The following is a 25,395-nucleotide window of genomic DNA, read 5'->3' as shown; positions in this document are numbered from 1 at the left end:
ATCCAAAATACATATTATTTCTCATTCTGTGCCTCTAGGAAATTGACAGAAAGCTCCTGAGCGGATTCCAGGGCTGATATCCACTTCCAGGTCTCCTGCCATGTTTTTCTGAGAAGAGTGGCAGCTCTTACATGCCCCCTCCAGTCTGTCTAACGCCCCCCCCCCACCCCTGCTGTGAGCCTTCTCCCTTCCCCTCCCTTCTCCTCATCAGCACAGTTGTAGCAGATGATAAGTTTAGGAGAAAAGCGCAATGAAGAAGGGTTATATCAGCCTGAGGGTAGAATTTAATGATGACCAGACAAGACACATATTAATAATTGATATATATCTTTTTATTATGCACAGATAAAGGACTTAAAACTGTGGTTATCAAAACTATACATCTAAGCATGTTCACAAAATTGCCGACACACTGGACAGAGAAAGGAGTACAACAGGGTTGCTCAAACTGGCCACAGGGATTTTCAGGGTACTCTTTTTACCCTCATAGATGAAAAACAGCAACAAAATCAGGCTCATTCAGGAAAAACCAGAAGAGAGAAGTATTGTATTTGGAAACTGATAATAGTCCTTTTTAGAAAAACATCTGTCAGTTTCATGAACAACCCCCAGCTAAAACAAACAGGAAAAAAATCACACTCACGAGTCACCTAACAAAATGTGCTCTGTTAACACAATCAGCAGTACAACCATCACTCAAACCATGAGGTAGTTACAGTACAAAAAGACCGGCACGCAGGTGCGCACCCCCACACACACTCACAACCACACCCACTACAGAACACACACAGGAAACGGGTTTACAATCTCATTACAGACATGGAAAAGACCTTTTGTTTTGTTTAGAAAATGCTATAGAAACAGCTTTGACAGAAGGAATCTGACTTTTCAAATACAGAGTAATGGCTGGTACATACCACATGGCGAAAAGCTATCGGGTATTATTACACAGACAATCTGCCTTCAGTTTAGAGCATTTCAACAATAGCTTTAGCATCAAACAAAACAAAATGGCCTCTGCAAATGAAGGGTGTAGCCTGCAGAAGTAACAAGAGACTTTGCAGACAGAGGAATTTAACTGGAATATAAAAACAGTTTTAAAGAAACCTGCAGGATGTGTTATAAAGTAGAGCTTATACTTTGTATTAAAACTGTGAAGTATGAAGCAATTGGAAATGCTATAACAGGAAGCTAGGGAGAAAACACAATTTTTTAAAAATGTTCACTTTGGGGAAACATTTCAGGAGTACTTAATGACATTCACTCTCTGATTAACACAGGATCAGGTTTCATCAACATGAATTTCTTGATCTGAATAATACTTCTGGATAGTAAGACCCAAACAAATAAAAGTTGATTTCTTCTTCTCTTTTAAAATCTTTTAGTTTGCACCCATAAATTTGTAAATTAATTTTATATTATTTATAAAATCATTGGCAATGTAGCATCTCTCAAAAATATACATTTAAATATATTACAAAAGGTTTTAACCCTGTCCATCTAAGAACTGGATCTTTTAATACCTCTTAATAGCTAATCATCTTTTTAACAGGATGGATAGGGATTTTTAAAAAGCAAAGAACTGATCAAAAGAATTCACAGTAACTGAAATTAAACATTTCATATGGAGTAACTTAAATTTATCTAAAACACTTAAATATATCTTTATACACAGATTTTTGTAGTAAAATATAGCTATAAGTGACTTAAAGACTCTAGTCTTCTTTGAAGACATCTTTAAACTTTTTTATACATAGAATATGCTAAAACAATACATTCTGCTGAAGGTTAGGCAAAGCGCATTATTTTCAAACACAGGTAGCGTAATCTAGGTCCTCCACTCTGATACCTTTATGTTAAAAAAAGTTAACTGAAGGCAAAATTTTTTCTAATCTCCTATCTTCATTTGTCTGTTGAAATCTGCAAAATTATCAACATAGATAGCCTGGAAATCTTAGCCGTCCATCTGTTTTGGTGCAAATCATCCCAACTGAACGTCTGTAACTATCAAATCGATCAGAGCATGACTCTATGATGGGTTAACAATGCTTGTCAATCTCCACCTATTTGCCTTGTAGACACTGCCCTCAGGTCTCCGGTGACACCAACATTTCCTACTTAAGGTTCCATCCACAGAGAACTAGGCACAACTTCCTTATTTCAAGAGGTTAGATTTGCTTATGAATATTTTGGGTGTAGAATCTAGCCTGTCCTATTTGTAGAATTCTGAGTTGTTTGGAAGAATTCTGGAAAAAGAATAATATTTATTTGCAGTGAAGTTATCTTCAGTAGTAAATGATCTGGCATGGACATTTTCCTCTGGCATTTTTTTTTTAACATAGAGGTATCAGTTGAGCTTATTTTAGCTGCAAAGTGGCATCATATTATTCCATTTAATAAAATTCACCTCAAATTCTTTTGAGTTGTGGGGATATATTTAAGTCAAGAGAACTAAAGCAATCCAAATGAGTGCCTTTTTCCATATCTCACCACTTTCTTGGCAGAACTGGTGACACTGTTCAGATAACCGACAGGAGTCCAAAAGGAATCTACCATACATTTGCATCTTATAAAAGCTCGGTGTTTACAACGGGGTCTATTAAAAAGGTTGATGTGTTTTGCATGGAAACACTAATTCTCCCAAATATATTTAAGAATAAGTTTCAACTGTGAAGGTGTAGGACATTTTAAAAAATGGCAATGAATTTTCTCTTCTTCAACTGAAAAAAACGAATGTGCCAAATGACATATTACATACTTGTACTAGAATATATATCACTGTGCAAATTCCTCCTCAACTTTACAACTGAATTTCGCCCCCATTTACACATTAATTTAGTAGAATGCAAAATCTGCAGTCCCAGATTTTGGCCGTTTTCAATTTCTGTATGCCTATAAAGAAATGCAAAATTTGCATTAAGACATTTTTGCAGTTGGTGTGTGAGTGTGGGGAGAGGAGGAAGCTGATAAGGAAATCAGCACTGGTTTTGGCCCAGGGCATGAGAAAGGAATGTTGCCTTGACGCGTGTCAGGATGCAGTCTGTGAGGGCAGCACCCGTCAAGCCGACACAGCGGTCCCCACAAGTGTGGCAGCAAGTGAGAAGTGTGCATCCAGAAGGTGCAAATTAGCCACAGAGGAACACACTTAGAAAGTCTTGAAGCATTTCTTTTGTTTTACCTTTTGGTTCAGTTATACAAGAACCTTTGGCCGCATCCCTTCACTGGTTCTACCATCTGGCTATTATCCTTTTACCAACTCCTTGCATCTGGGTAAAATGCAGGGCTCCAAATTACGGATGTTCTTACCTGGACAAAGCAGCATTTTAAAAACTGGCATGTGTTTCACATTGAAAACCCCCAAGCCTGTGAGGGGCTGGTGGAGAAGGCCACCACCTTAGCTTTCTCACATGAATCTAGTGTGTTACGGAAGTCCAGGGGTCACCTTTACATGATCCCTGGGTGGGGGGGTGAACACAACAGGTGATTGCTATACTGCAATTCACTCTCTTTACAAAGGACCCACAGTCAAGCCTTCCGAGCCTGCAGTCTGGACACAGGCGTCAGCCCCCAGGCCTGCCCCTGGCGGTGGACGGGGAGGGCTAGGCTGTGCTGCTGCTGGAGCAGGGCGTGCTCTGGGTGCTGCCGATGCTGTGCGCGGCGCTGCTGTTTTCCGAAGCCGGTGGGGAGGTGGGGACTTGCTGCCTTCCTGCAGTCTCTCCTGCAGTGAACAAAGGAAAGGGGTGAAGAGAGATGCATGTTACACGTGTGCATTTCTGAAAAGACCATTTTATCTGATGACAGACCAGAAGGCCTTAGATCTAAGGCTGTTTTGCTTGCAGGTGTTTTATTCTGTTTTTAAAGCCTCTTGCATGGGGAAAAGAGAACTGGTTTCAAGCTGACTGACAGACAGGTCATAGGGGCAAAGACCCCTAAGAGTTGAGGACAAATGGCCCAGGATTTCAGTGCCTACAGCCTTCTGAAGAAACCACCATCGTTCGTACTGTGTGATCCAACTGACCAGCACCTGTATTCAGGAAACAGCTCCTCTCATAAAGGCATTATGGGAGAGCGAGATCTTCAAACTGTAATAAGAGAACCTTGGCAATTTGGAGGCCTTTTTCTGAATACACTTGGTCAAAATACGGGTGGTGACACCTAGGTTCTGCACTAGCTGCAGCAGAGAGAGCTCTGTGTGTGGAGCACGCGACCCACCTGAGAAAGGGAGGTGGGAGGAGCCTGCTCGCAGAAAAACCTTTTGAAGAAGGGGTTTAGCTGTCGCACAAGGGGACTGTGGTTGCCAGGAACACCCCCTCCATTCTGAGGTTCAGTGCAGGGTGCAGCCTGAGTATCTTCTCACACATCAAGCACCCACTTTTCATTACACACTCCACTGCATTTCAGCTAAGCCCATACCTCATGCCAAGTGTGCAGGGCTGTGGGGAGGGAGGAAACCTTGGGTCACACACATGGTTTGCATTTAGCACTGCAAAAGGCTCTAGAGCTGTCTTTTCTTCAACAAAACTGGCCTCAGGGCAGCCCTCAAAAAGTGGCTGTAGGTAGGGAAAAGTGATCAAGGCTCTCCGATGACAAATACTACATTTTCTTTGAAAAGTCAAAGCATAAACTTCATAAACTTCTGGTCAGTGGTCCCTGCCCCCCTCCAATGTGGGAAGCCCCAGAGGGCCAGGTCTGTTTATGAATGAGCCTCCTCTTTCCTGTCAGGCTGAAATACACAGCTCTCAGCCGGAGATAAGCAACCCTCTGGCCTCTTGGTTAAAACAAAACACACCAGCAAAAGCTCTGCCCTTCAAGCACAGGAACTTAGCCCGTTCCTTCCATTCCCCTTTTGGGGCCCCTCAAAAGCTTCTGCCAAAACAGCAGTCCTACAAAATGTAGAAGCGCCTCATGCCCCCGGGTCTGGTTACAGCTTTCCCTGTCACCCATTTAGGAACCACACAGCTACAACACACATTCTGGCCTCGACGTCAGGGCCTTCATACGCTTGCTGCATATTTGGCCCTTGCTGTATTTCCTCTGATTATCTATTCCTCTGGGATCAGTAGGATGGAGAGGGGAGAACGGGTCAATATTCCTCAGAGGCAGAGAAACAACGTATTTTCACTCTTCTTTTTTTGGCAATCGATATTTTGAGCCCTTTCCAGCTTTGCCCTCTACCCTTCATGTGTGCATTTAATTAAAGGTGGGGAAGTTTGCCTCAATGACAGTGACTTTCTGCCAGAAATCCACTTTCCCCAGAGTGGGAACTTTATTTCTAAAAGGAAATTAAATCTGTTAGCTATTCTGAATTCTTATGTCTACCCCCTGCCCCCTCCCAAAACCCAAAACCTCCAGAGACTAGAACTCGTGATATTCTTTAAAAATTCAGCCCCCTTACGAGCCACATGTTGATCCACACCCGGCTGGATTCTCATGTTATCAATTAGCAGGACTAATGTGGCTGTGTGTGAAGCGCATTTTAAAAATATCCTTTCCCCATTTCAACAAAGGATACACCAGGAAAGCAGGAGGTAAATCAATACCCCACCTCCCTGTTTTGGCTCACCTGGGCTTCGTTTGTTTAGCCTGATAGCAGCTAAAGCAAGATGGCTTTGGCTCATCTGTCGCCAGTGAACAAGTCTGTCTCATCCCAAATGTGACATGTGCTTGATTATTCACATTCAGGAAAAGTGCCAGTACTACTCCCTGCCCAGGAAGTCTGAATATTTGCTTTCCGATGTCTATTTGCCAAATATAATTTGTTGCCATGTCAGTTTATTTTAATCATTGCCCATTAGAAAGGTCTTTCAAATTTCAGAGTTTTGGAAACTCTTGTGCTGCTAATACAAAACACTGTCCAAAATGAAACCCCAAGCAAAACAAAACAAAAGTCCCCTACACTCAAGACCACAGGATACATTTCACCAGGGTGGACAAGTCAATCTAACAATCTACTGACTTCGAGCCAACAGTGTGCCAAGAAGAATCTTTGAGAATCTGCTTGGAAATGTTGAAAATACCTTCTTTAGACTATCCCTTCTAGCTCTGTGGCTATTTTCACATCTAAGATGTGAGATTTCTCAGTATAACCAAGTTGTTAAAAACTTTTACCTTTTGAGAAACCAAGAAAAGTTTTCTCATTGTCAGATGCAAGTGGCACTACAGAAAAGAGTAGTTTATGAGAAAGAAAGTTTAATGTGCAGATGTTTCTGCTTAAAAAGCCAACAGAGTCCCTTAGGTTTTCTAAGATGCGTTCTTTGGCTTTCTGCTCTCTATCACAGTGACCTCTGATTTCTTGGAGCACGGACTTTCTCTAAAATATCCCTTGCGTGACAAATACAACCAGCCTACTTCTGGAGAAGATGGTCAGGGAGGACCGTAGGGCTACGCAGAGCAGGCCCAATTAGCGAATGCAACTTCAAGGAAGGCTCCCTATTCATAAATATCAAACTCGGCCACCAGAAGAAATGTGTTCTGTCTTCATGCTTTGCTCCTAAAATCTCAAACCACTGAGGAAGAGATATTTGGGAAGGAGAGTGAGTAAGGGAAAGACGCATCTGGCAAACGGGGTTCTCAGGAGGAAGGTGTGTTAGGACGAGGATTCATGCCACCCAGCTCAGTGTGCGCTGGTAAGAGTGGTGAGCACAGCTGCCCTGCATTCCACCCGGCTCACATATTAGCCTGTGGCTGAGTCTAGATATTGCCAGAGATGCTTTTAGAAAAAACAAAAACAAAACAAAACAAAACAAGAAAAACCCCACATATTTTAAGGGATAACCTGTTTCTTTTCTTAGCTTGGCATGGAGCTGTCCAGATCTGATTTCCTGTCACCTCTTTGGCAGTCTACTTTACAACTGGATTCTTATCACTAAATTTTTCACCATCGCAGGTCCTGGGGAAGAAACTTTATCTAAGAAAGATGTGAGTAACATGGAGAAGCTCTACAGGAAAACAAAAACTGAAGAATTTTAAAGAAAGGTGAGAGGAATCTCAATTATTTAGCCCAAAGCAGACAGTTTGCAAATATTGCCCACAGAGGATTATTACAAAGAGGAGAAACAGGTGTTCTTTATCTCCCTGGAGAGCAGTGCATGAGGAAATGAGTTTAAATGGCAGTGACAGAGATTGAGGTCACATAGAAGGGAACTTGCTGATTATGAGGATTGGTTAGTTATAGCAGAAATTTATGGAATTTCTTTCTTGGGAGATATTTAAGCATTGGATTGAAAACCATTATGCCCGGGGATGATTTAGACTTAATATTACTCGATGCTACAAAGAAAACAAAGATATTTTCCTCTAGGCCTATGCGTTGGTTGCGATTTTGTACCAATTATTGTCTTTTGATATCCTAATTTGTAATATTTCACAAGCTCACTCCAGTAAGGAGAGTGAACTAGACCACCTTTAGTTTAGAGAACTTTCAATCTCTATCCATCATTCTCAAAAATGGTCCCTCCTCTCTTTTCAAGCTAAAAGACTTCCTATGTAGGCAAAACTCTGCAGGAGGGGTGAATTAGATATTGTTATAAATTATGGAGAAAGGGAGAAATGTTCCAAGGCAGAAAGTAAAATCTTTCAAAATGTTCTGCCTCCTACTTTCTTTCTATATTTCTGCAATAAGGCCAACCTGTTCACACCTGCACTTTGGTTTTCTGCAGGCATCTTACTTTAACTTAACCTGAGCACTTGGGTGAAAAGAGTGGATCCTGCCTGCTTTCCAGTCATACCAGGGTTTCCATCTGTCCCACCTGCATCTTTCTGATCCCTGGGACTTAGTCTCTTGTCTCCTACTTTAGTCACACTTTAGCTGATCTTCTTGATGTTTTCTTCTTTTTCTGGACTAAATTTGGGAGCTTGGAGAAACTTCAGACTTCTGAAAACATTTGAAGCCTCCAAAGATGCTCCTAATTAAAAGCTCTTACCTGACTCGGGTGGACCTGGGTGTGTACCTGACTTCTGCTTTAAGAACACACGGTGTGTTCAATTAAGGATTGTTGAACAGAAGTCTGAGGGATTGGGACAGGCACACCTAATTCAACACCTCAGCGTTTTACTTTGCTCTGTGAAACATAGTGTTCTTTCCACTCTTAGATTTTTTTCTGTCTGCACATCTGGGCAACCTTACGTTTTTTTTGGAGGACTTTGGAGTTTGGAAAACTTTTCACATGTACTTCTTGTTTAAACACTCTCACCTTCATAAACTTGTGAAGTAGAGATCATCTCTATGTTTGCTAAAGAGAAACATGATTCTTATTTCTGACTCAGGTAACAAGATTAGCAGTTGAACAAACTAGTGCTTCAAGTCCAGTTTCTGACTATAGCCCACACCTAAGGTGGTACAGATACACATAGAAGGTGGCCTCCTTCCTGCTTTTTCCCTCTTCTTTTTCTTCCTCCTCTTATTATCATCAGATTCTGAGTACATCCTGTTCAGGGACCACAAAGGCAAGTTAAAGTAAAATAAAGATAAATTATAACAGCATCTAACCCACCCTCTCATACACAGTTTTGCCTGCAAATGGAAGGTCTTTTATCTTGGAGAATGGAGAGGAATAATTTTTGAAATTGATAAAAAGGGACTTGAAAACTTCCCTAAACGAAAGGTAGTCTAGTTCACTCTTTTCACAGGAGCTTACAGTATTCAAATATCAAGAATCGAGATATTAACTGGTACAAAACTGCAACCAACTCGTAGGCTTGGGGGAAATCTTACCAAAATGATAATTTACAGATTTTTAAAAGGCATAAACCTATAAGAAGAAAGAAAATCTACAAGAAGAATAAAGAAAACAGGAATGGCGACAACAGCAATAAAATACTGGAATCTGGTGAGGAAATGGGTGAGCAGTAACTGACTTAATAGATTCAAGAGAGTCAGAACCTAAGCCATCAGTAGGAAAAGCTGAGAAACAGTCAAGATGTAACACAGAACCTCTCAAAAACTCAGGAAATGGTGGCATCAGGTACCCCTAGACAAGAGGGTGAACATGGAGCTATAAGCAGTTGGGTTGGCTAAAGTTCTGTAGGAGAAGTAATAACATTTCTCTAAATTCCCTTCTTTACACCATGGTGCTAGGACCCTGCCCCTCCTCATCTGGGAGGAAGACAGGAAGTTTGCTCTCTAAAAAGGATGAAACTAGGGTTCCAAGAATGGCCAGCACCAGCACAATTGAGGGTACAGAACCACAATGACAGAGAATTAAATTAATGTCTACATGTTGAATGTTGTGACCCCCAGAATGCTGACAGCCAGATCTACAACCTCCAGGAAGGAAACAGGAAAACCTGTTTCATAGAAAACCTGATGAGCTCAAGAGGAAAGATCCAAAGATGAGATATCACAAGTTCCTCAATAAAAGGCCCAGCCAGATCACCCTAAGGGAAGTTCAAAATCAATCTGTTCTACCCGCAAGCTCAGAACTTCCCTAGTCTTAAATAATTCTATATTAACATTCTCAGAGAGATAATATATTGCACCCATAAGACAAGAGTAGGATTTTTTTTTTAATTCATAGGAAAAACTTCTTGGAATTAATACAGTTGAAAGCAGTATTAAAAATGCAATAAGAAACCGAAAGATAAAGATGAAGAAATCTCCTAGAAAATAAAGGAAAAAGATGGAAAACAGAAAAGGGAAATTAGAGTTTCAAATAAAATGATTTCTACAATGAAAGAACAGAAAAAACAGGGGCAAGAAAAAAAATAGATCTAAAAAATCTCAACAGTGAAGGACATAGTCTCTAGACTGAAAGGGCTCAATGAATGCCCAGCACAATGTATGAAAACACACCTAAATCAAGAACTATCATTGCGAAACTTCTTCCAGAAAGAAAAAAACAGGTCAGGAATCTGAACAGCTCTGCATTTCCCAAAAGCAATCTTCAGAGCTAAAAGTTAATGAGGAGTGCTTTCAAAATTCTGAAGAAAAATAATTTGTAATCTAAAATTCTATACCTTGCCAAACTATCTACCAAGTGTTTATATAAAATGAGGATATTTTCAGACATGCAAGGTGTGAAAAACATTTACCTCTTATGTTCCCTTTAAATCAAGAAGGAAGAAGACATAGGATCCATGACACAGGACCTCCACAACTCGAAAGTACGGAGGAAAATGAATCAGTAGAATATCTGATGTTTCAGCGTGTATGTGTAAGAGGAGATTGAGACAACTGGCAGAGAGTCAATGAATTAGTGATAAGCATATACAAAACCAAGGGAACGTGGGGGTGGGAGGGAGAGACAGTTATTAATTCCAGGGAAAATTAAGTCATACAGGAGAAGCAGCATTATTATACTTCATAGCTAAAGTGTGGTTACTGTTTAGGCAGGCATAATAACGCAAACGCTAATCCTGATCTAACCAAAATGTCAGTATAGTTCTATTTGCAGGATGGTAGGGATAAGGAGGACAAAAAGGGCATGAATGTATAACTGGGACACAGGGCTGAAAGAGAACTAAATTTTCATTTTCCATAGTAAGAGGCTGACAGAAAAGACCTAAAATTTTTAAGTCAAGAAGTAGCAATAGATTGTTATTTAGAGATATGGATTGATGTCCAAGAGAATCAGCAAGAGTCAAAAATGGTGCTCTGAGGAGAAAGGAAAGGGAGTGGGGCAGTAGGGGACTCATGTTTTTCATAACAAGTCTTGTAAAACTATTTCAGCCTTTAAACTATGCGCATGTTGTGATAAAGCTTAAAAGTTTTACTAAAAAAAATTTAAAAAAATGCTTTTGCTTCTCTCCTCAAAAAAAAAAAAAAAAAAAAGATACAATGTTGCACATGACCTTCATGAGCCAGGTTAGGACCCTGACCTAGCTAGGCTCCCAGGAGTATGAAGATTCTATGGCCCTATTCCAGCACCATTTCCACCCTGACTGCCCTCCTCTCTGCACCATGTAAATTTTAGAAATGGAGTTTTCCAAACAGAGTGAATATAGCCCTAAGGAAGTATCCCTTATTGTGCCCAAAGCTGTCATATGATAAAGCAGGGATCCAACTTTTTTGGACTAACATGCATTCCAAGTATGTAAGTAGATCTCCACTATTCAAACCTGTGGCTTGGTTCTGCGCTCTGTGCTGCAGATGGAATGGACAGCACAAAAGGAAGTTGTCTAAATTAAGGATTGTTTTAGCCACAGAGACAGATGCTGCCTGAACCCCCAAATATACCATGTGAGGTCTCAGTTCCACAGCTTAGAGTACTGTGGAAACGGAATGGGCTGAGTCAGTGTTTGTACAGACACCTCTTCCTATTGGCCACTGCATTATGATCTTCTCTTTTTATCTAAACTTGCTGCTAGCTGATCCAGGTAAGAAACTGAGGGATTCTGGATAGGAAACTATCATTTGGTCCTTTTTCTTGCTTGCATGACACTGGTATTCCTTACGAGCCGTCTTTAAAATGAACCATAGGCTATGTATCGTATGATGCTCACAGGTTTAGATCCCAAATGACAGTGTCTATAAACCTTTCAGCTTCCAAAACAGCATAATTTATTTTGCTGGAAACCATCACAGGAAGGGCTTTGGGGTTTGTTTTTTTTTTAATCTCCTTACAAATCTATTTCTACATCAAAAAAACCTTTAAAACTCCTCCTCAAGTCTCTGGTTTGGGGGAGAAGGGAACAGTAACAACACCTCAGAATTTAGTGAGCAACAATACGTGCCATAAAACCAGGCTTTGCTTTTTCCCAGGTTTGTGAGCGCAGCCATGGACAAGAGTCTGGGATTATCAGAGGGAGTTCAGTGTGGTCTGTTCCCATAGTGAGTGCCACCTGGTTGCTCTCTCTGCCTTGACCTGGCTTCCTGGCCCTACTGGCCTGAGCTTAGCTTTCAGGGTTTGAGCTCTATGACTAAGGCCAGTCATGGCTCAGCAGGCACGTGGTTAAGTGTCTGTGGGTGACTACCCTGCAGATATTCTCAGGGCTACAGAGTCTTCTCAGAGTACTTTCAAGTTCATTCCTAATATATACAGCATAAGCTGCCAACAGCTCTAGAACCTACAGCCATGCAAGGGATTGGGGAATGCTGCAAAGAACTGTGAGTCTGAGATCTGAATGTGTCAGTACTCCTGTGACAAAGTTGTTAACTCTAAAATGCTCCCCTGCTAAACGCTGTCCCTTCCGGGGCTTGAATAAGCTGTTCATGAATAAGAACGTTCCTAAACTGATTCACAGATGTTCATACATCCTCAGAGTCTTACACTGAAGAGACTTATTTCCTTTCTCTCACATGAAATATACACTTGACCCTTGAACAATGTGGAGGTTAATCTGCATATAACTTACAGTCAGCCCTCCACATCTGCAGTTCCTCTGCATCCGCAGATTCAACCAACCATGGACCGTGTAGTACTGTAGTATTTACTACTGAAAAATATCCGCATATAAGTGAACCGTCGCAGTTCAAACCTTGCTGTCTAAGGGTAACTGGCTTCACTCAAAGGTTGCTGATTAGAAACAATAACCTGAGGACACAAAGCCCTACTATTAAACTCCTAAACTTTTGTTTTGGACTCTGAGACTCTCCCGTGCTAGGCACAATAGGGTTCATACCTCTCCTTCTGCCATAATTTAAAATAACTCAGTCAGAGAACGCAGTGTTTGAAGGGAAGCTTCTGATGAAGATTAAGATACGACTTTTCAAAATGCCCTTCCGTGCTTTTCTTCCCTAAAAAGCAGTCATTGTTTCAGCTTGGCTAGTTGGATGGCCCAAGATCATGGCATGTATTGGTTCAATGGTGAATTAACGAAATTCTAAACAGAAAGTCTGTGCCTGCCACTCGCCTGAATGATCCATCCAGCAGCTTACCTAGGTTCACAGTGTGAACAAGCATCCAAGAACAGACAACACTAACTAGCTTGCTAGACATGCCTCAAAATGCATGTCTTTCCTGCTCATATTTGCAAGGAACCTGGGAAAGAAGCAATGGAAGGGCAGTCCACTTGTTCCTTCCCCTTGCACTACAGACTCCCCGAGCCTGGCCTGCATTCTCTCTTGGGGTCAGAACAGCTTCTTTGTTCAGGCCAGAATGTTTCAACCTTGGGACTGGGGGTCAGAGGCAGGAAAAAAGGCTCATGAGAATTTTTAGGGGTAGAAGAGCACAACTTGAAAACAAACTGCTTTGTTTCACCATTTTTATCTGTTTACAATTCATGAAAATATATTTTGAAAATTTAAATAACTTTCAAGAAAGACATGAGAATTGTACGTTTATCAAAGAAGACACGGTATGGGTTTAAAAAAGGTCAAGAAATTCTGGTTTAAGCCCTTAATTAGGGCCTCTGGTGGACAGTGCACAGCACCTTGGCAGATATGGTAATAAAATCTTGGCTTCCTTTTGTACTTCCTGCCCATTTATATGTCTATTCTGAAGTTTTTAGCTTTGGGGGAATGGTTTATGTTTCCAGTTTGTCTACATTAACTTTCTTTAATTAAACCCTAACCACAAAATAGCCATATTAGAAGATAAACTTCAGCAACATCTCAAATGCAATTAACATAAATAGTTTAGACATTCTTTTTGTAAAACTGCTTAACGCAAATTACATTTTTGCAAAACCCAATTCATGCCACATACATAAATGTGAAAATAGTGGGAATGAACCTTCTCTCTCTTTCATTCATTACTTCAACCATTCATCCATGCAATGAAACACTGAGTGTCTATAGTGTGCCAGGCACAAGGGATGTGTGCCAACTGATATGCAACAGTCACACTAACCTGTGTGAGAATAGATGTACCACAAGGCCCCAGTCAGCAGTGCGCCAATCACAAATGCTGCAAACGCAATGCCCATCACGGTCAGGGTGTCCAAACCATGGAAAATCTCTATAATGAAGAGAAACCAATGCAAACTTTGAGTGAGTCTGCGTCACACACTGCAATTTTATATTTGTTTCACAAGTACCGTCAGAAAGGCTGAGCATCAGCTAATAAAATCTGAGGATAAAAAGTAGATTCCAACAAAATACACTGTATGTGTAACTTACAAATATTTTCTCAAGAGAAAAATGAAATTTTCAGATTTCCAAGATACCCTCAGTGTGCAATTTATTTTGAGAAACAAACTTACTAAAAAATCAGATTTGTCAACTCTGTAAAACCTTAGGTCTACAGTTCATTCTCTCAATTTGAGGACCCACTATTTAAATGGTAAAGCGGCTTGAAAAGTCAAAGGTTAAGATGCTTGGGAAAATAAGGTGAACTTCCATTACCAAAATCTGACTCATGGCTTCTTATTCATTGAACACTGAGACACTACACAAAAAACGAGACACTACCCAAAAAACACACTCCGAATACTTTACAAACATACTTTAATGAACATTTAAAAGTATGAAAGATAACAGGAGGAAAGGTAGTGAGATGGAGAAAACATAGAATAAGGATAAAGTATTCCTATGGAGTATAACATTTCACTCATCTCCCCACATTAAACCCTCCATCTCAACAATTACCTCTTGTGTCATTTAACACAACCTACTTTTTCACACTTTTCCAACCATGATCTTCCTACGAGGGGGTCGGAAATACTCCTCAGTGGGGAGTGATGTCAATTCTATGGTCAGCAAAACACAGAAATAGAACCAGTTGTTCCTCCATTTGGCAAAGATTTTTATATTTGAAATTAATTCCAGGCCACAGAAATAGAACATTTCCTTTCATTGAAGAGAACTATCTTCTTTGAATCACTTATAAAAAGTAAAAATCAGTTTCCAAGGGAGAGAGGTTTTCGGTGGAATAAAATTTCTAAAGTCTCCTTTTTTAAATATAAATTGAGGGTACAGGATTTCTCATTATTTCAATACTGTTTCTATGCTCCTCTCTAGTCAGAAGTGACTCCAGCTGATTTCTATGTAAATTCAACCACTTCAGTGTAAAAGATACAGGTGTAGACAAATGTGACCCTTGAGCAGCCCTGGCACTCGAAAGGGCTCAGGAAAAGTATGATGTGGTAGAGAAGATTCTGAAGGATCCAAATTTCCAAGTTCTGGTCCCTGCTCTTCTAGCCATGTGCCCTATGGTGTTCATTTAAACTCTAAAAAATAGGACAGCACTACCTCACTTGCTGAAGGCAGGGGGTAAACAAAAGGAGTTTGCAAAGGGGCTGGAGATCCCCTAGGAGGAGTAAGAACTGGGAAGAACGTTACAGAGGTTAAGACGAACCAAGCCATCAACCTGATTTAATTTAATCTAGTCTGTAGGACAGATATTAAAAGATGACTTGTCTTTTCATGCCGACAAATGCAAAAGTGGGGCATAATTAAAAGTTTTTAATGAAAATATTCTAAAATTCTAACGATGGAGGTGCCATTTATGAGAATCAGACTAGGTAAGTACAGGAGAATGTGTCCATATGCATCTCTTTCTGGGCTCATGCTACTGTTCCGTGATATTGTTAAAATAACGTGCTTAATAGAATGGCTTATAAAGTACTTAGCATAAAGAAACTCTCCAGACTGACTTTTAAGTGTATGTGATGGGGTCAGCCAGGGAGACTAATCTGGAAAGTCTTAAGGAAGAAAAAAGAAGAGATTCTCCTCACAAGGCAACATTATCTAGAAGCGCTCTGGGTGCACAGCCAGAAAGCCCAGGCTCTAGTTCTGCCTCAGTGACAGTTATCACCATGGGGAAGTCACTTAAATACTTCTGGGTCAGAGTTTTCTTCTGTATAAAGCAATGAAATTGGCCCAGATAATTTCCAATGCATCGTTTTGCAGCAGTTGGTCTCTCTTTCTTTGTCTTACAAGCCTTCTCAGCGCCCCTGGGACTAATGATTGTCTTAATGGTATAGCAACTAGTTCCTTTAGCACTGCTTCTCTGAGCAGGCCAGACACTGTTCACGATACAGAAAGCAAACCGCTCCCATAGCTGTATGTTAATGCTTTCAGATCACAACCAATACACGTATGCAGGTAATGAGCTACTCTAAAACCAAGAAAGCGACTCCATTCTCATTAAGGTGATGCACACCAATGGGGCAACAAATTCATACCAAAAAATGGCAAAGGTAGAGAGGACAAAAGAAAGGAGAATGAAGGAAGGACAGAGGAAGGGAAAAAAAGAAAGTACGAGAAAAAAGGGGTGAGGGAGAATGAGAGCAGAAGTCTTCTTATCAAAACTCAAAGTTTGGCAAATGTCCCATAACCAACTCATTCTTATAAAAGCCTAGGGGGCTTTATTTCAAAACAGTTGCATTAAAAAAAAAAAAACAGTTGCATAAAGACTTACGTGGAGAAATTGGAATCGGTTCCTTAACGCTTGGACCTGTTTCTGAAACAAAAAACATAAATCACAATGTGTTCTACAGAGAAACCAAGTTCTAAGCAGAAGGTCACCAGAATCTCAGCAGAGGCTCACACTTTTCTATCTGTTAATAAATACTCACTCTCTGAAAGCTCTGTCAATTATCCTCTTTAGATATCAAGACTATAATGTGGATTAGTCAGAAATTTTAAGGGCTGTACTTTGTTAATGATCAATTGTACAGTTTCTCCAATTTGAAGAAAAACTGAAGGTAAACACCTTCAAGAAATTTGAGCCTGATAATTCGTGTGTGTGCGCATGTGTGCATGTACCTTTCTGTTTATTTACAAAAGGATCCAATATCTCTAAACACTATTTCTCCAGTGTATTCAATATTATTCCACTTTCAAAAAAGTCTTTCAATTTAATGTACACAAGTGTTGTAAAAGTCATTCTTCCATCCTAATGCTATCATCCTAGAGTTCTGCTCCTTGTCACACACCTGCACTATTACAGAGCTTTTCTAACTGGTCTCCTCATCTCCACTACTGCTCCCACCCCAAATGTTTCTCTCCCCACATGTGCCCCTGGAGTGACTTTTCCAGAACTCAGAGCTGATTATGTTATTGCCCTGATTAAACCACTCAATGACTTCCCTTCATTTATGAGAAAAAAAATCCAAACTCTCTAGCACGGCACAGAGGTCTGCCTCCCTCTACCCACCTCTCTCCAGCCTCTTTTCCTAATGGGTTCCTCACCCAAGCTGGGCTCCTTGTAGTTAAGTTCCCCCAATTCTCCATGTGGTTCCATGTCATCACAAGTTGCAAGACATTCCCTTCAAGTACCCTCCTCACCCAGACCCGCTTCGCTGGCATTTTCACAGGGAGGCCTTCTCTGACTTTCCCACAGCCCCATGCCCACCCCAGCAGGGCAAGTCTTTCCCACCTTTGCTCATTCCCTCCCTCTTCTGTTATAAACGTGCCACATCACATCAGAAGTCTCTCAACTTTTTCTACCCCAGGGCAGAGTCTAGATCTTATTCATCTGTATATCCTCAGGGCTCAGCCTGGCACAGAACAGCATTACCAGAAACGCTTGGTGAAGGATGGTTAGAATATTGAGGCACTTTTAAAAAATAAAGACAACAGAGGAAATTTGGAATAAGACTACATGAAAATGCTTATTTGCTTTAACATTTCTATACAATGCCTTTGTTGAGAAAGTGCTATACAGTCTGATCTCATTTGAGATTTCAACCAGCCCCATAAGGGAGGCAGATAAAGAATTCTTATCACTATTTCACCAATGAGCAGCCTGAGACTGTTATCATGTGACCAGCCCAAGGTCACAGCTGGAAAGCATCAGGGTAGGGGCTGACCGAGGAGTCCAGATTCTGCCTAGTAAGCTAAATGACTGGTGAGTGTTGCTCTGTCCTTAGCTGGGGAAGCACTGATTAAGAAGCTACTTGTGCACAGCTACCTGTTATTCTCAACAGTGAGAATATCACAGACCAGGGGGTAGCATATCACAGCCCACCACTTATTTTTGTATAAGTGAATTAAAGATAAATTTTATATTTTTAAGTCATTGAAAAAATCAAAATAATATTTTATGATGTGACAATTATATGAAAGTCAAATCTATTCCATAAATAAAGTTGTATTTGAACATAACAAGGTTCATTCATTTATATATTATCCACAGCTGCTTTCATGTGCAACTGCTATTAAGTAGTCGAGACAGGGACTCCACAAGCCACAACCTGAAAATATTCACCATTTGGCCCTTTATGGAAAAAATGTGCTAAGTCCTGGCACAGACTGTTCTTGAGAGTTTAAACGTGATGTGTTTAGTGCCTCTCTTCATCTCCATTTTCATTCAATAAAAAAAGAACACACACCTTGTGTTGGAATCCACAGTGAAGAAAAAACAAAAATTGTGAAAAACTGACCAGAACAAGCAGCTTTGGGTTGATGTTTATAAAAATAAAAAGCTAGATAGGATTGTAAATTCTCGGGATTAACGATCTCAGCTGGTTGATCACATTCTTGCAGCATGGGGTATCACGTTCTAGCTCTAAGGAAAGGAACGCTATGGGACGAATCAAAGCCACTACCATTGAATGGTGCCCCCTGGAGTTGTGCAGCACAGTGGCCCTAGCATTAGGATATAGCAAACGTTATATTTAAATCTATTTCAGTATGCAGAACACACACCAACTACACAATGCACATAAGAGGTTGTCTCCTGGGAGTTTGGCTCCACCAGCCTTACTGGCAGCAATAAAGTAGCAACAGTGATGCTTTACATTTGTATATGTGTATAGTGTTTTACAATCGACAAAAAGCCTTTACTTACATTTTCTTATTTTAAACTCCCAAGAGTCCTATGAAGTAGGGGTATCTAACCACAAAATTCTGCAAGAAGTAGTGGTTTGATACACTGAACTAAGTCCAAAGGCATTTAAAGGTCTCTATGGCGTTCATCATGCGAGCAATATACACACTTCTGGGAAGAGTTCCATCCAATCAACCACCCATGGTCAAACTTTGTCATTCAGAATCCCCAAGAGGTTTCAAATAATGATCCTCCCCTAAGGAGACCTCATATGTGAGAATGCAGGTTTTATAGCAAGGCCTGTGTGATAGATGACAATGTTTTAAAATTCTTAATGGCTTTACATTATGACCTAATCCTTTTACCCCACCCCAAATAGGGGCCTTCTCACAGAGCTAAGCAGAAACAGTTGTTGCTTATTTCCCCAGAGGTGACGTTCCTCCATGCTTTCTGTGCATAAACAATAATAAGCACAAGCTGCAGAACCGAAGTTAAAGGATTTTATCCTCTAACATTTTTGTTCCAAAATTCTCCACAAGCCCTGGGTATAACTAAAATAGTTTGATCTCCACCAGAACCCTATAATCGAGTTGGCATGCTGAAAGGAAAAGTAGTGGACAGAACAATATTTACTTTTGGTTTAAGGGTACGATCGCAAGAAAGGAATTCTAGCTATTGCTGTAAAGAGAATTTTAACAATAAAGATTTCTTTACAGAAAGAACAAACTATAATCAACATTCTGAATTAAATATTTTCATATACGCTGAGCAAACTTTGGTCTGCCTCTGGAACCAAAATTTCCCTCCTCAGACTGCTAGGCATGGTTTTCATAAAAGGGATATTTCTGGGGTTATGCATGAGTAACTGACCACAGCTTCTGGCCTCTGGCTTTCAATTCAGTTCTCCTAAACATGGCAGGACAGGGCAGGCCCACAGGGAAACGAGGTGTCTAACTGGTACCCACATCCATTAGTATCTGGCACAGAAGGAAGGATGGGGAGATAAAGAAGCTTGTGCAGGCCATTGAAGATACACGTTTTACTAACTTTAATGCACTGTAAGTTAATCCCTTCTCGGGATTCTTTCAATATCACTGCAATTATCTATTCACTTATCTGCATCCTTCTACTAGATCTGTGGTTCTCACCTAGGGGTGATTTTTGCCCACTCAGCTCTCCAGGGGACATTTGGAAATGTCTAGACACATTTTGGGTTGTCACAACTGGTGGTGGAAGGGTATGCTAAGGACATCTAGTAGGTAGAGGCCAGGGATGTTGCTCAACATCCTACAATTCACAGGACAATGCCCCACAGCAAAGAGTTATCCAGTCCAAAACATCAGTAGTGCATTAGGTTTCAAAGACAGGAAAATTTGTTTACTATATGCCAAACATGTAGTAGGTCCTCTACTACATAAATATCATCTATATCTTATTACTGCATACATACCCTAGCAACTCAACACCCATGCTGCTTTAAGAGTAGCCTTCCTAAATGATCTGACCATCGGTTCTCTACTTGAGATCTTTTGATGGGTCTCAACTTTTAGAGGTGCATATAGGAATATTTGTGAATAAAATGAAATGTCTGGGTTTCCTTCAAAACAACCCAGGGACAGGAAGTGATAAGACAAAATTGGCTATGAATTGGTGATTGTTGAAACCAGATGAAGGGCTTGTGGGAATTCATTCTACTATTAACTCTGCTTTTGTTTCTATTTGAAATTTTCGAAGGTAAAAAGTTTTCAAAATGTGAAGCACATTGAATGAAAAAAAATCCTATGATACCTCTTCCTTACTGGATAGAGACTGAATGTCTTGGTCTGTTAATTAAGCATTTCTACCATCTTTCTACTCACCTTCCCCTCATCCCTACCTCAGCCTGAGGACAAAACCTGGCTGGTGCTTTAGAGTATTTTTACTCTGGAAAAATCAAATGTGTTCCAAAAAGTAACGCCTCTCTTGGATTAATTTCCAACTGACGTTCACAACTTTCCCTTCCACTCCCCTGTAATCCCCCCAAAAAAGCCTAGTTTGGCTGAGACGTTAAGAGGAAGGGAAGGAAATTAACATTTACTGAGTTCCTATGATATGCCAGGTGCTGTCCTGAGCACATGTTAATCTTTAAAAAGTTATGCGGTGGAAATATGGAGAAAATTCAGTATTTTAAACACAACTTGCTAAGAATTATATATTGTATATAAATCATGGCAAATTTGGGGATGCTCTTTTGTGCCCCCAATTTTTTTCATATATGCCCTAAATTTCATAAAAATGATTATTTTCCCTTTCACCATTAAAAAAAAATCATCGCTGACGTGGTGTAATCACTTTTATTATGTAAGCCCAAGTGTTCTCAAATGCTGTAAAAAGTGGTCACAGCATCCAAAGCAAACAGCACTAACATGCCTATACTTCAAATATTTCAGAAAATATGGTAGGATGGCACCACCTCAACTATTTTAATTGTTTTGCCATAAACCATAACGTGCATAAACTATATTCATGTTTCCTGGGCTTTTCTGTGAGTTACATTTCAAAGTCACAGAACTTGTCCTAAATTTTAATACTCTCTTAAACAGTTTACATGTTCTCCAACGTCTTAACCCTTTGGGGGAACAGACTTTTTTCCTAAAATTCTTCATCTTCTTTTCATTTCATAATGAATTATTAGAGTACTTGGGTGCTAACTTGCACACCAATGTGATACGGCATGAACTGGGGAAGGGGCCAGGAAGAGGGGTATGCAGAGATAGATGCCTATGTTGCTTGCAGTTTTTATTAAAAACTAGAATCAACCTCCATCTAGGATAAGGCGTAGGGTTTAAGAGCACAGGCTCTGGAATCAAAGTTCCTTGATTTGAATCCCAGACCCACCATTTATTTATATGTGGTGTGACTTTGGCCAAGTTACTTACCCTTGCTCTATACTATACTTGCCTCACAGAGGGGCTATGTGGATTAAATACTATCAGCCACATAGAGTACTTGGCACGGAGCCGTGTACTAAGTGAACGCTCAGTAAATGTTAGACCATCACCATCATCACCTCCATCTCCATCACTGCCACTGCCATCATCATCTATTACTGAAAATTTAAGAAGCAAAAGGATTCTAATCCAATGTTGGCTCCCAGGGGACTGAGAGAGCAAAGGTGGCAAAGATGTGCTTGCAAGTTCAGGAAAGTTCCATTAAAACAGTGGCCCAGAGGAGGCACCCAGAATTATTTCTTTAGTCTTGATGGCCTATTCAATTTGTCCACAGAAGGAAGAAACGCCACCTTAAATGTGTCCATGCTACTGGCAGTGGTAGCCACAGAGCAGCTCTCTGGCTGGCTGTGAAGCTGACAACCTCTATCTGCTGCCCCAGAAAACCCAAGTGTTGAGAAGTAAGACGGACCAAATGGCCAAGGAGAGCTAGAACTTTGGCCTGGTCTCCAAAGAGCACCCATGTAGTAAAACCGTCCCACTGGTGGGGAAATTTTTATTCCAAAAGTTATTCCCAACAAGAGATCTGCCCACTTCCACAGATACTACAATATCTGTTATCTTACTACAGTAACACATAAGGCTGTCTGGCAGCAAGAACATTCATAATCCTGTTATTTTTCAAAGAAACCAATGCTACCAGGCAAATGGTCACACATCCCTTCTAAATCATTATTCCAATTCACGGAGAGGTAGAAGGAAAGCACAGACTCCAATGGCCTGCACTGAGGAGAAATGCTCCTAGAGTCAAAGGAAAATGAACATAAAAGGTGAGAGGAGTCACCCATAAAGCTGAAGACTGCCAGAAAACCTACCCATTCAGTGTAAAATTAGAAAGAGTATTTGCATACAGTCCCTGGGAAGCCAGCCTACAGTCTAGCCTTCTCAATTTGTTTAACGAACCTAAGCAATAAACTTTCTTCACCCTGTGCTTCTCCACTAAAATCTAGTCTCAATTAGCAAATCTCATGAAATTGCTTTGATAGTTGGTAAAACTTTCCTCTTGAACTTTTATGTAAAAAAAAACATTGAACTTTCAAGATAATTACACTGTTTAAATAAAAGTAATTACCTAATTTACAAGAGGAATTACTTAGAAAAATACCACCAGACTTAAAAGAATGAATGAATGAATTACTGGAAGTTATACCGCTGCAATATTAATGCCTAATTATTGTCTGGCACAGGAAAGAGCAAGTTGCTGCCTTCAATTACCAGCAGAATTACCTCTCTCAAAATAGGTAACAGTAACAGATGGAGGAGGAGGTGGCTGTTGCTGTTGTTAAACCACTTTCACAGTACAAAACAGAGCCGGCTGTCACCCAATTATGATATATACTTTGCAACACAATTAATTTATTCTTATTCCTTTCCCTTGGACCCAATAACAAGGAACTATTTGGGCAATCCCTTTATACAAAGGCTGAGGCTGTTATAGCTGTTTCAAAGAGTTGAAAACCAACTAACAAAGTAAAACAAACAACAACAAAAACATTGATGAGGAACCAATAAACGTCTAATACATACATTTCACAGCAGCTTTAGGATGGCTGGGAAATGAATGAAAAATTGTTTTTGCTTCTTCAAACAGTACAGCTGAGTGTTATGGCTGAAAGGGTCATCTGGTCCAAACCCCTCTTTCTCCAGATGAAGAAAATGAAACCCAAGGATCTGAGGGGAGAGCTCCAAGTTCCACAGCCAGGTAGCAGGGAAAGCCAAGAGCCATGCAAAAATTCTAAAAACTAAATTATAAAAATGCACTTGAACAGTGGTTCTCAACCTTCTTTCTGCTGTGACACCCAAGACGGATGGTGTTCACATACACAGTGCCCTCCCCAAAGGCAACTGTGATCCTGACAAAGTACTCTAATAGCTTGTAGCCAGCACAACCTTTACCAGTGTGTCCCGGAAAGATGGGCTGTGGACTGCATGCAATTCTAGCAGGAACTCTAACCCTCTCCTACGCTTCCTTGAGGAAGCATATTTGCACACAAGGGAGAGTGACATGGTGATGTGACGGAGACAACCTAGAGTTTGATCTAATACTTAAAGAGGAAATCATTGGGACTTCCCTGGTGGTCCAATGGTTAAGACTCCGTGCTTCCACTGCAGGGGGCAGGAGTTTGATCCCCGGTCAGGGCAGTGTGGCCAAAAAGGGATAAATAAATAAATAGGAAATCATTTGCAAATGTATCACTAACCACATGGCAGCAGGAGAATCAACTAAATAAAAGACTCCTTGAGCAAAGAATTCTTTTCTAAAGTTACTAACTGGCCTTAATTTATCTTTCAAATAAAACTGGACTTTGATTTACAGTATAGCAGCTTCTTCATGAGCAACCCTCAGGCCCCTGTTCTCTGACTGAGCCTTCCCGAAACGCACCTTTCAATTGTACTTCATGGTGGATCACAGCAAGGGGCTTGGTGAACGTCTTCTTATTCTGCATCATAGCCCAGATCATCGAGGCGTCCAGTGAGGTGCAGGCTTCATCAGGAAGCACACACTGCAGAGAGGCAGAGCAAAGCAGAGTCGGGGGGTCACTTGAAAGGGCCTGCGCAGTTGTCCTGTGGCCCCTTATCAGACAGCTCACAGCTGTTTACCCCAGAAAAACAGGACATTGGAGTTGTTTTCAAAGAACCACAAATAAGCTGGGAGATATGAGAGCAGGCCCAGTGCATTCTCAGCAGCACTTGAAGATGCAAACATTGCTGGACGGCTTCCCACAAAACAACTAGAGGTTTTAGTGTTATTTAGTCTGAAAAATTAAAAAAAAAAAAACTATATGATGAATGTTGGCCCTTCACCAAGCTGGCTTCACATAAATGGTTCATGTTTGTGATTTGTGATTGTGGGAAACTTCATGTATTGTATATGAGGGTGACAGCTTTTACAGTTGTTGTCCAAAAAGATAATCACGCTGTCGAGTGCGTTGATTTGTTAATTCTGGTACAGGGTCATGCAAAATGAAGCTTTCTAGGGTCATCTGCTTTTAGTGTTCCAAAATGAAGTCCTGGGGACTTGTGCCCAGGTGTGGCGGCCATGAGATCAGCTGTGTCTAGCTATTTTAAGCCTCCAAACTTAGAACCAGCATGCCCAACCTAGTGTATCTGTTTCCATTACCTTTTTCTTTAAAATAACTTTGGTTCCTTGTCTATGCACATCAATGAAACTCTAATGTCAGTGACATCCATTCACTTTTGCTGGATGAGAAACCATATCAATTATTTTACAAGTCTATATACAGGAAGGCGCCCAGAAAAGATTAGCTTCCAGCTCTCCCAATCACAAAAGAGCAAAGACCTATGACTTTATCGTCATCGCTGCTCTGAGCAACATGAAAGTCAGATTCACGTTATAAGAAGACAACTGCCCCTCTCCCCACCTCCCCAAAACAAACAAACAAACAAGAAAAACTTTTACAATAGCCCTCTTGCAAAGGGAAACAATGGATTTTCTGTGGAGAGGCATCATTATTGAAAAGATTTGCATTTTAGGAAAAGCCTTCTTACTTTCCTACTAGTTCTTTACTTAAGCAAGAGTCTACGATTCTACAACAAACTCAATGCAAGACCCTGGGCAAGACACTGAACTCTCTGGCCTCTATTTCATCAGCAATGGGCAGAATTGGACTCAACGGTCTTTGAGAACTGTTCCTAGAAGATGCTTTGGCTCTATCTATTGTCATAGAAAGCACTCATAGGAATGTGGAAATATTAACCACAGGTTGCAAACAGAAGGACAGTGGTAACAGCTCTATAAATGGCTCACTGTCGTTGCATCTACCATCTCATTTGCTCCTCCACCCGAGGGAAGCCGG

The 25,395-nt window shown here is 40.6% G+C and overlaps 1 protein-coding gene across 10 annotated transcripts in view; it reads right to left on the bottom strand.

Annotated features, from left to right (window-relative positions):
- Nucleotides 1–324: 324 nt before the first annotated feature.
- TGFBR3 (transforming growth factor beta receptor 3) overlaps nucleotides 325–25,395 on the bottom strand; it is a 195,181-nt gene continuing 170,110 nt past the window's right edge. For 7 of the 10 annotated variants that reach the window (XM_057713136.1, XM_057713128.1, XM_057713153.1 and 4 more), the window contains 4 exons: nucleotides 23,961–24,081; nucleotides 16,239–16,280; nucleotides 13,728–13,835; nucleotides 325–3,718 (listed from right to left, as the gene is read on the bottom strand). In XM_057713136.1, coding sequence (XP_057569119.1) covers nucleotides 3,600–3,718; nucleotides 13,728–13,835; nucleotides 16,239–16,280; nucleotides 23,961–24,081 — 390 coding nt within the window. In that variant the 3' untranslated portion in view covers nucleotides 325–3,599. Of the gene's footprint in view, nucleotides 3,719–4,233; nucleotides 4,434–13,727; nucleotides 13,836–16,238; nucleotides 16,281–23,960; nucleotides 24,082–25,395 lie in introns of those variants that run through there. The other 3 variants (XM_057713175.1, XM_057713182.1, XM_057713190.1) reach the window with 2 other exon arrangements.

This window comes from Hippopotamus amphibius, chromosome 1 (assembly GCF_030028045.1).
Source record: "Hippopotamus amphibius kiboko isolate mHipAmp2 chromosome 1, mHipAmp2.hap2, whole genome shotgun sequence".
Classification (NCBI taxonomy): domain Eukaryota; kingdom Metazoa; phylum Chordata; class Mammalia; order Artiodactyla; family Hippopotamidae; genus Hippopotamus; species Hippopotamus amphibius.
This window is presented reverse-complemented; position numbering and strand designations above follow the sequence as displayed.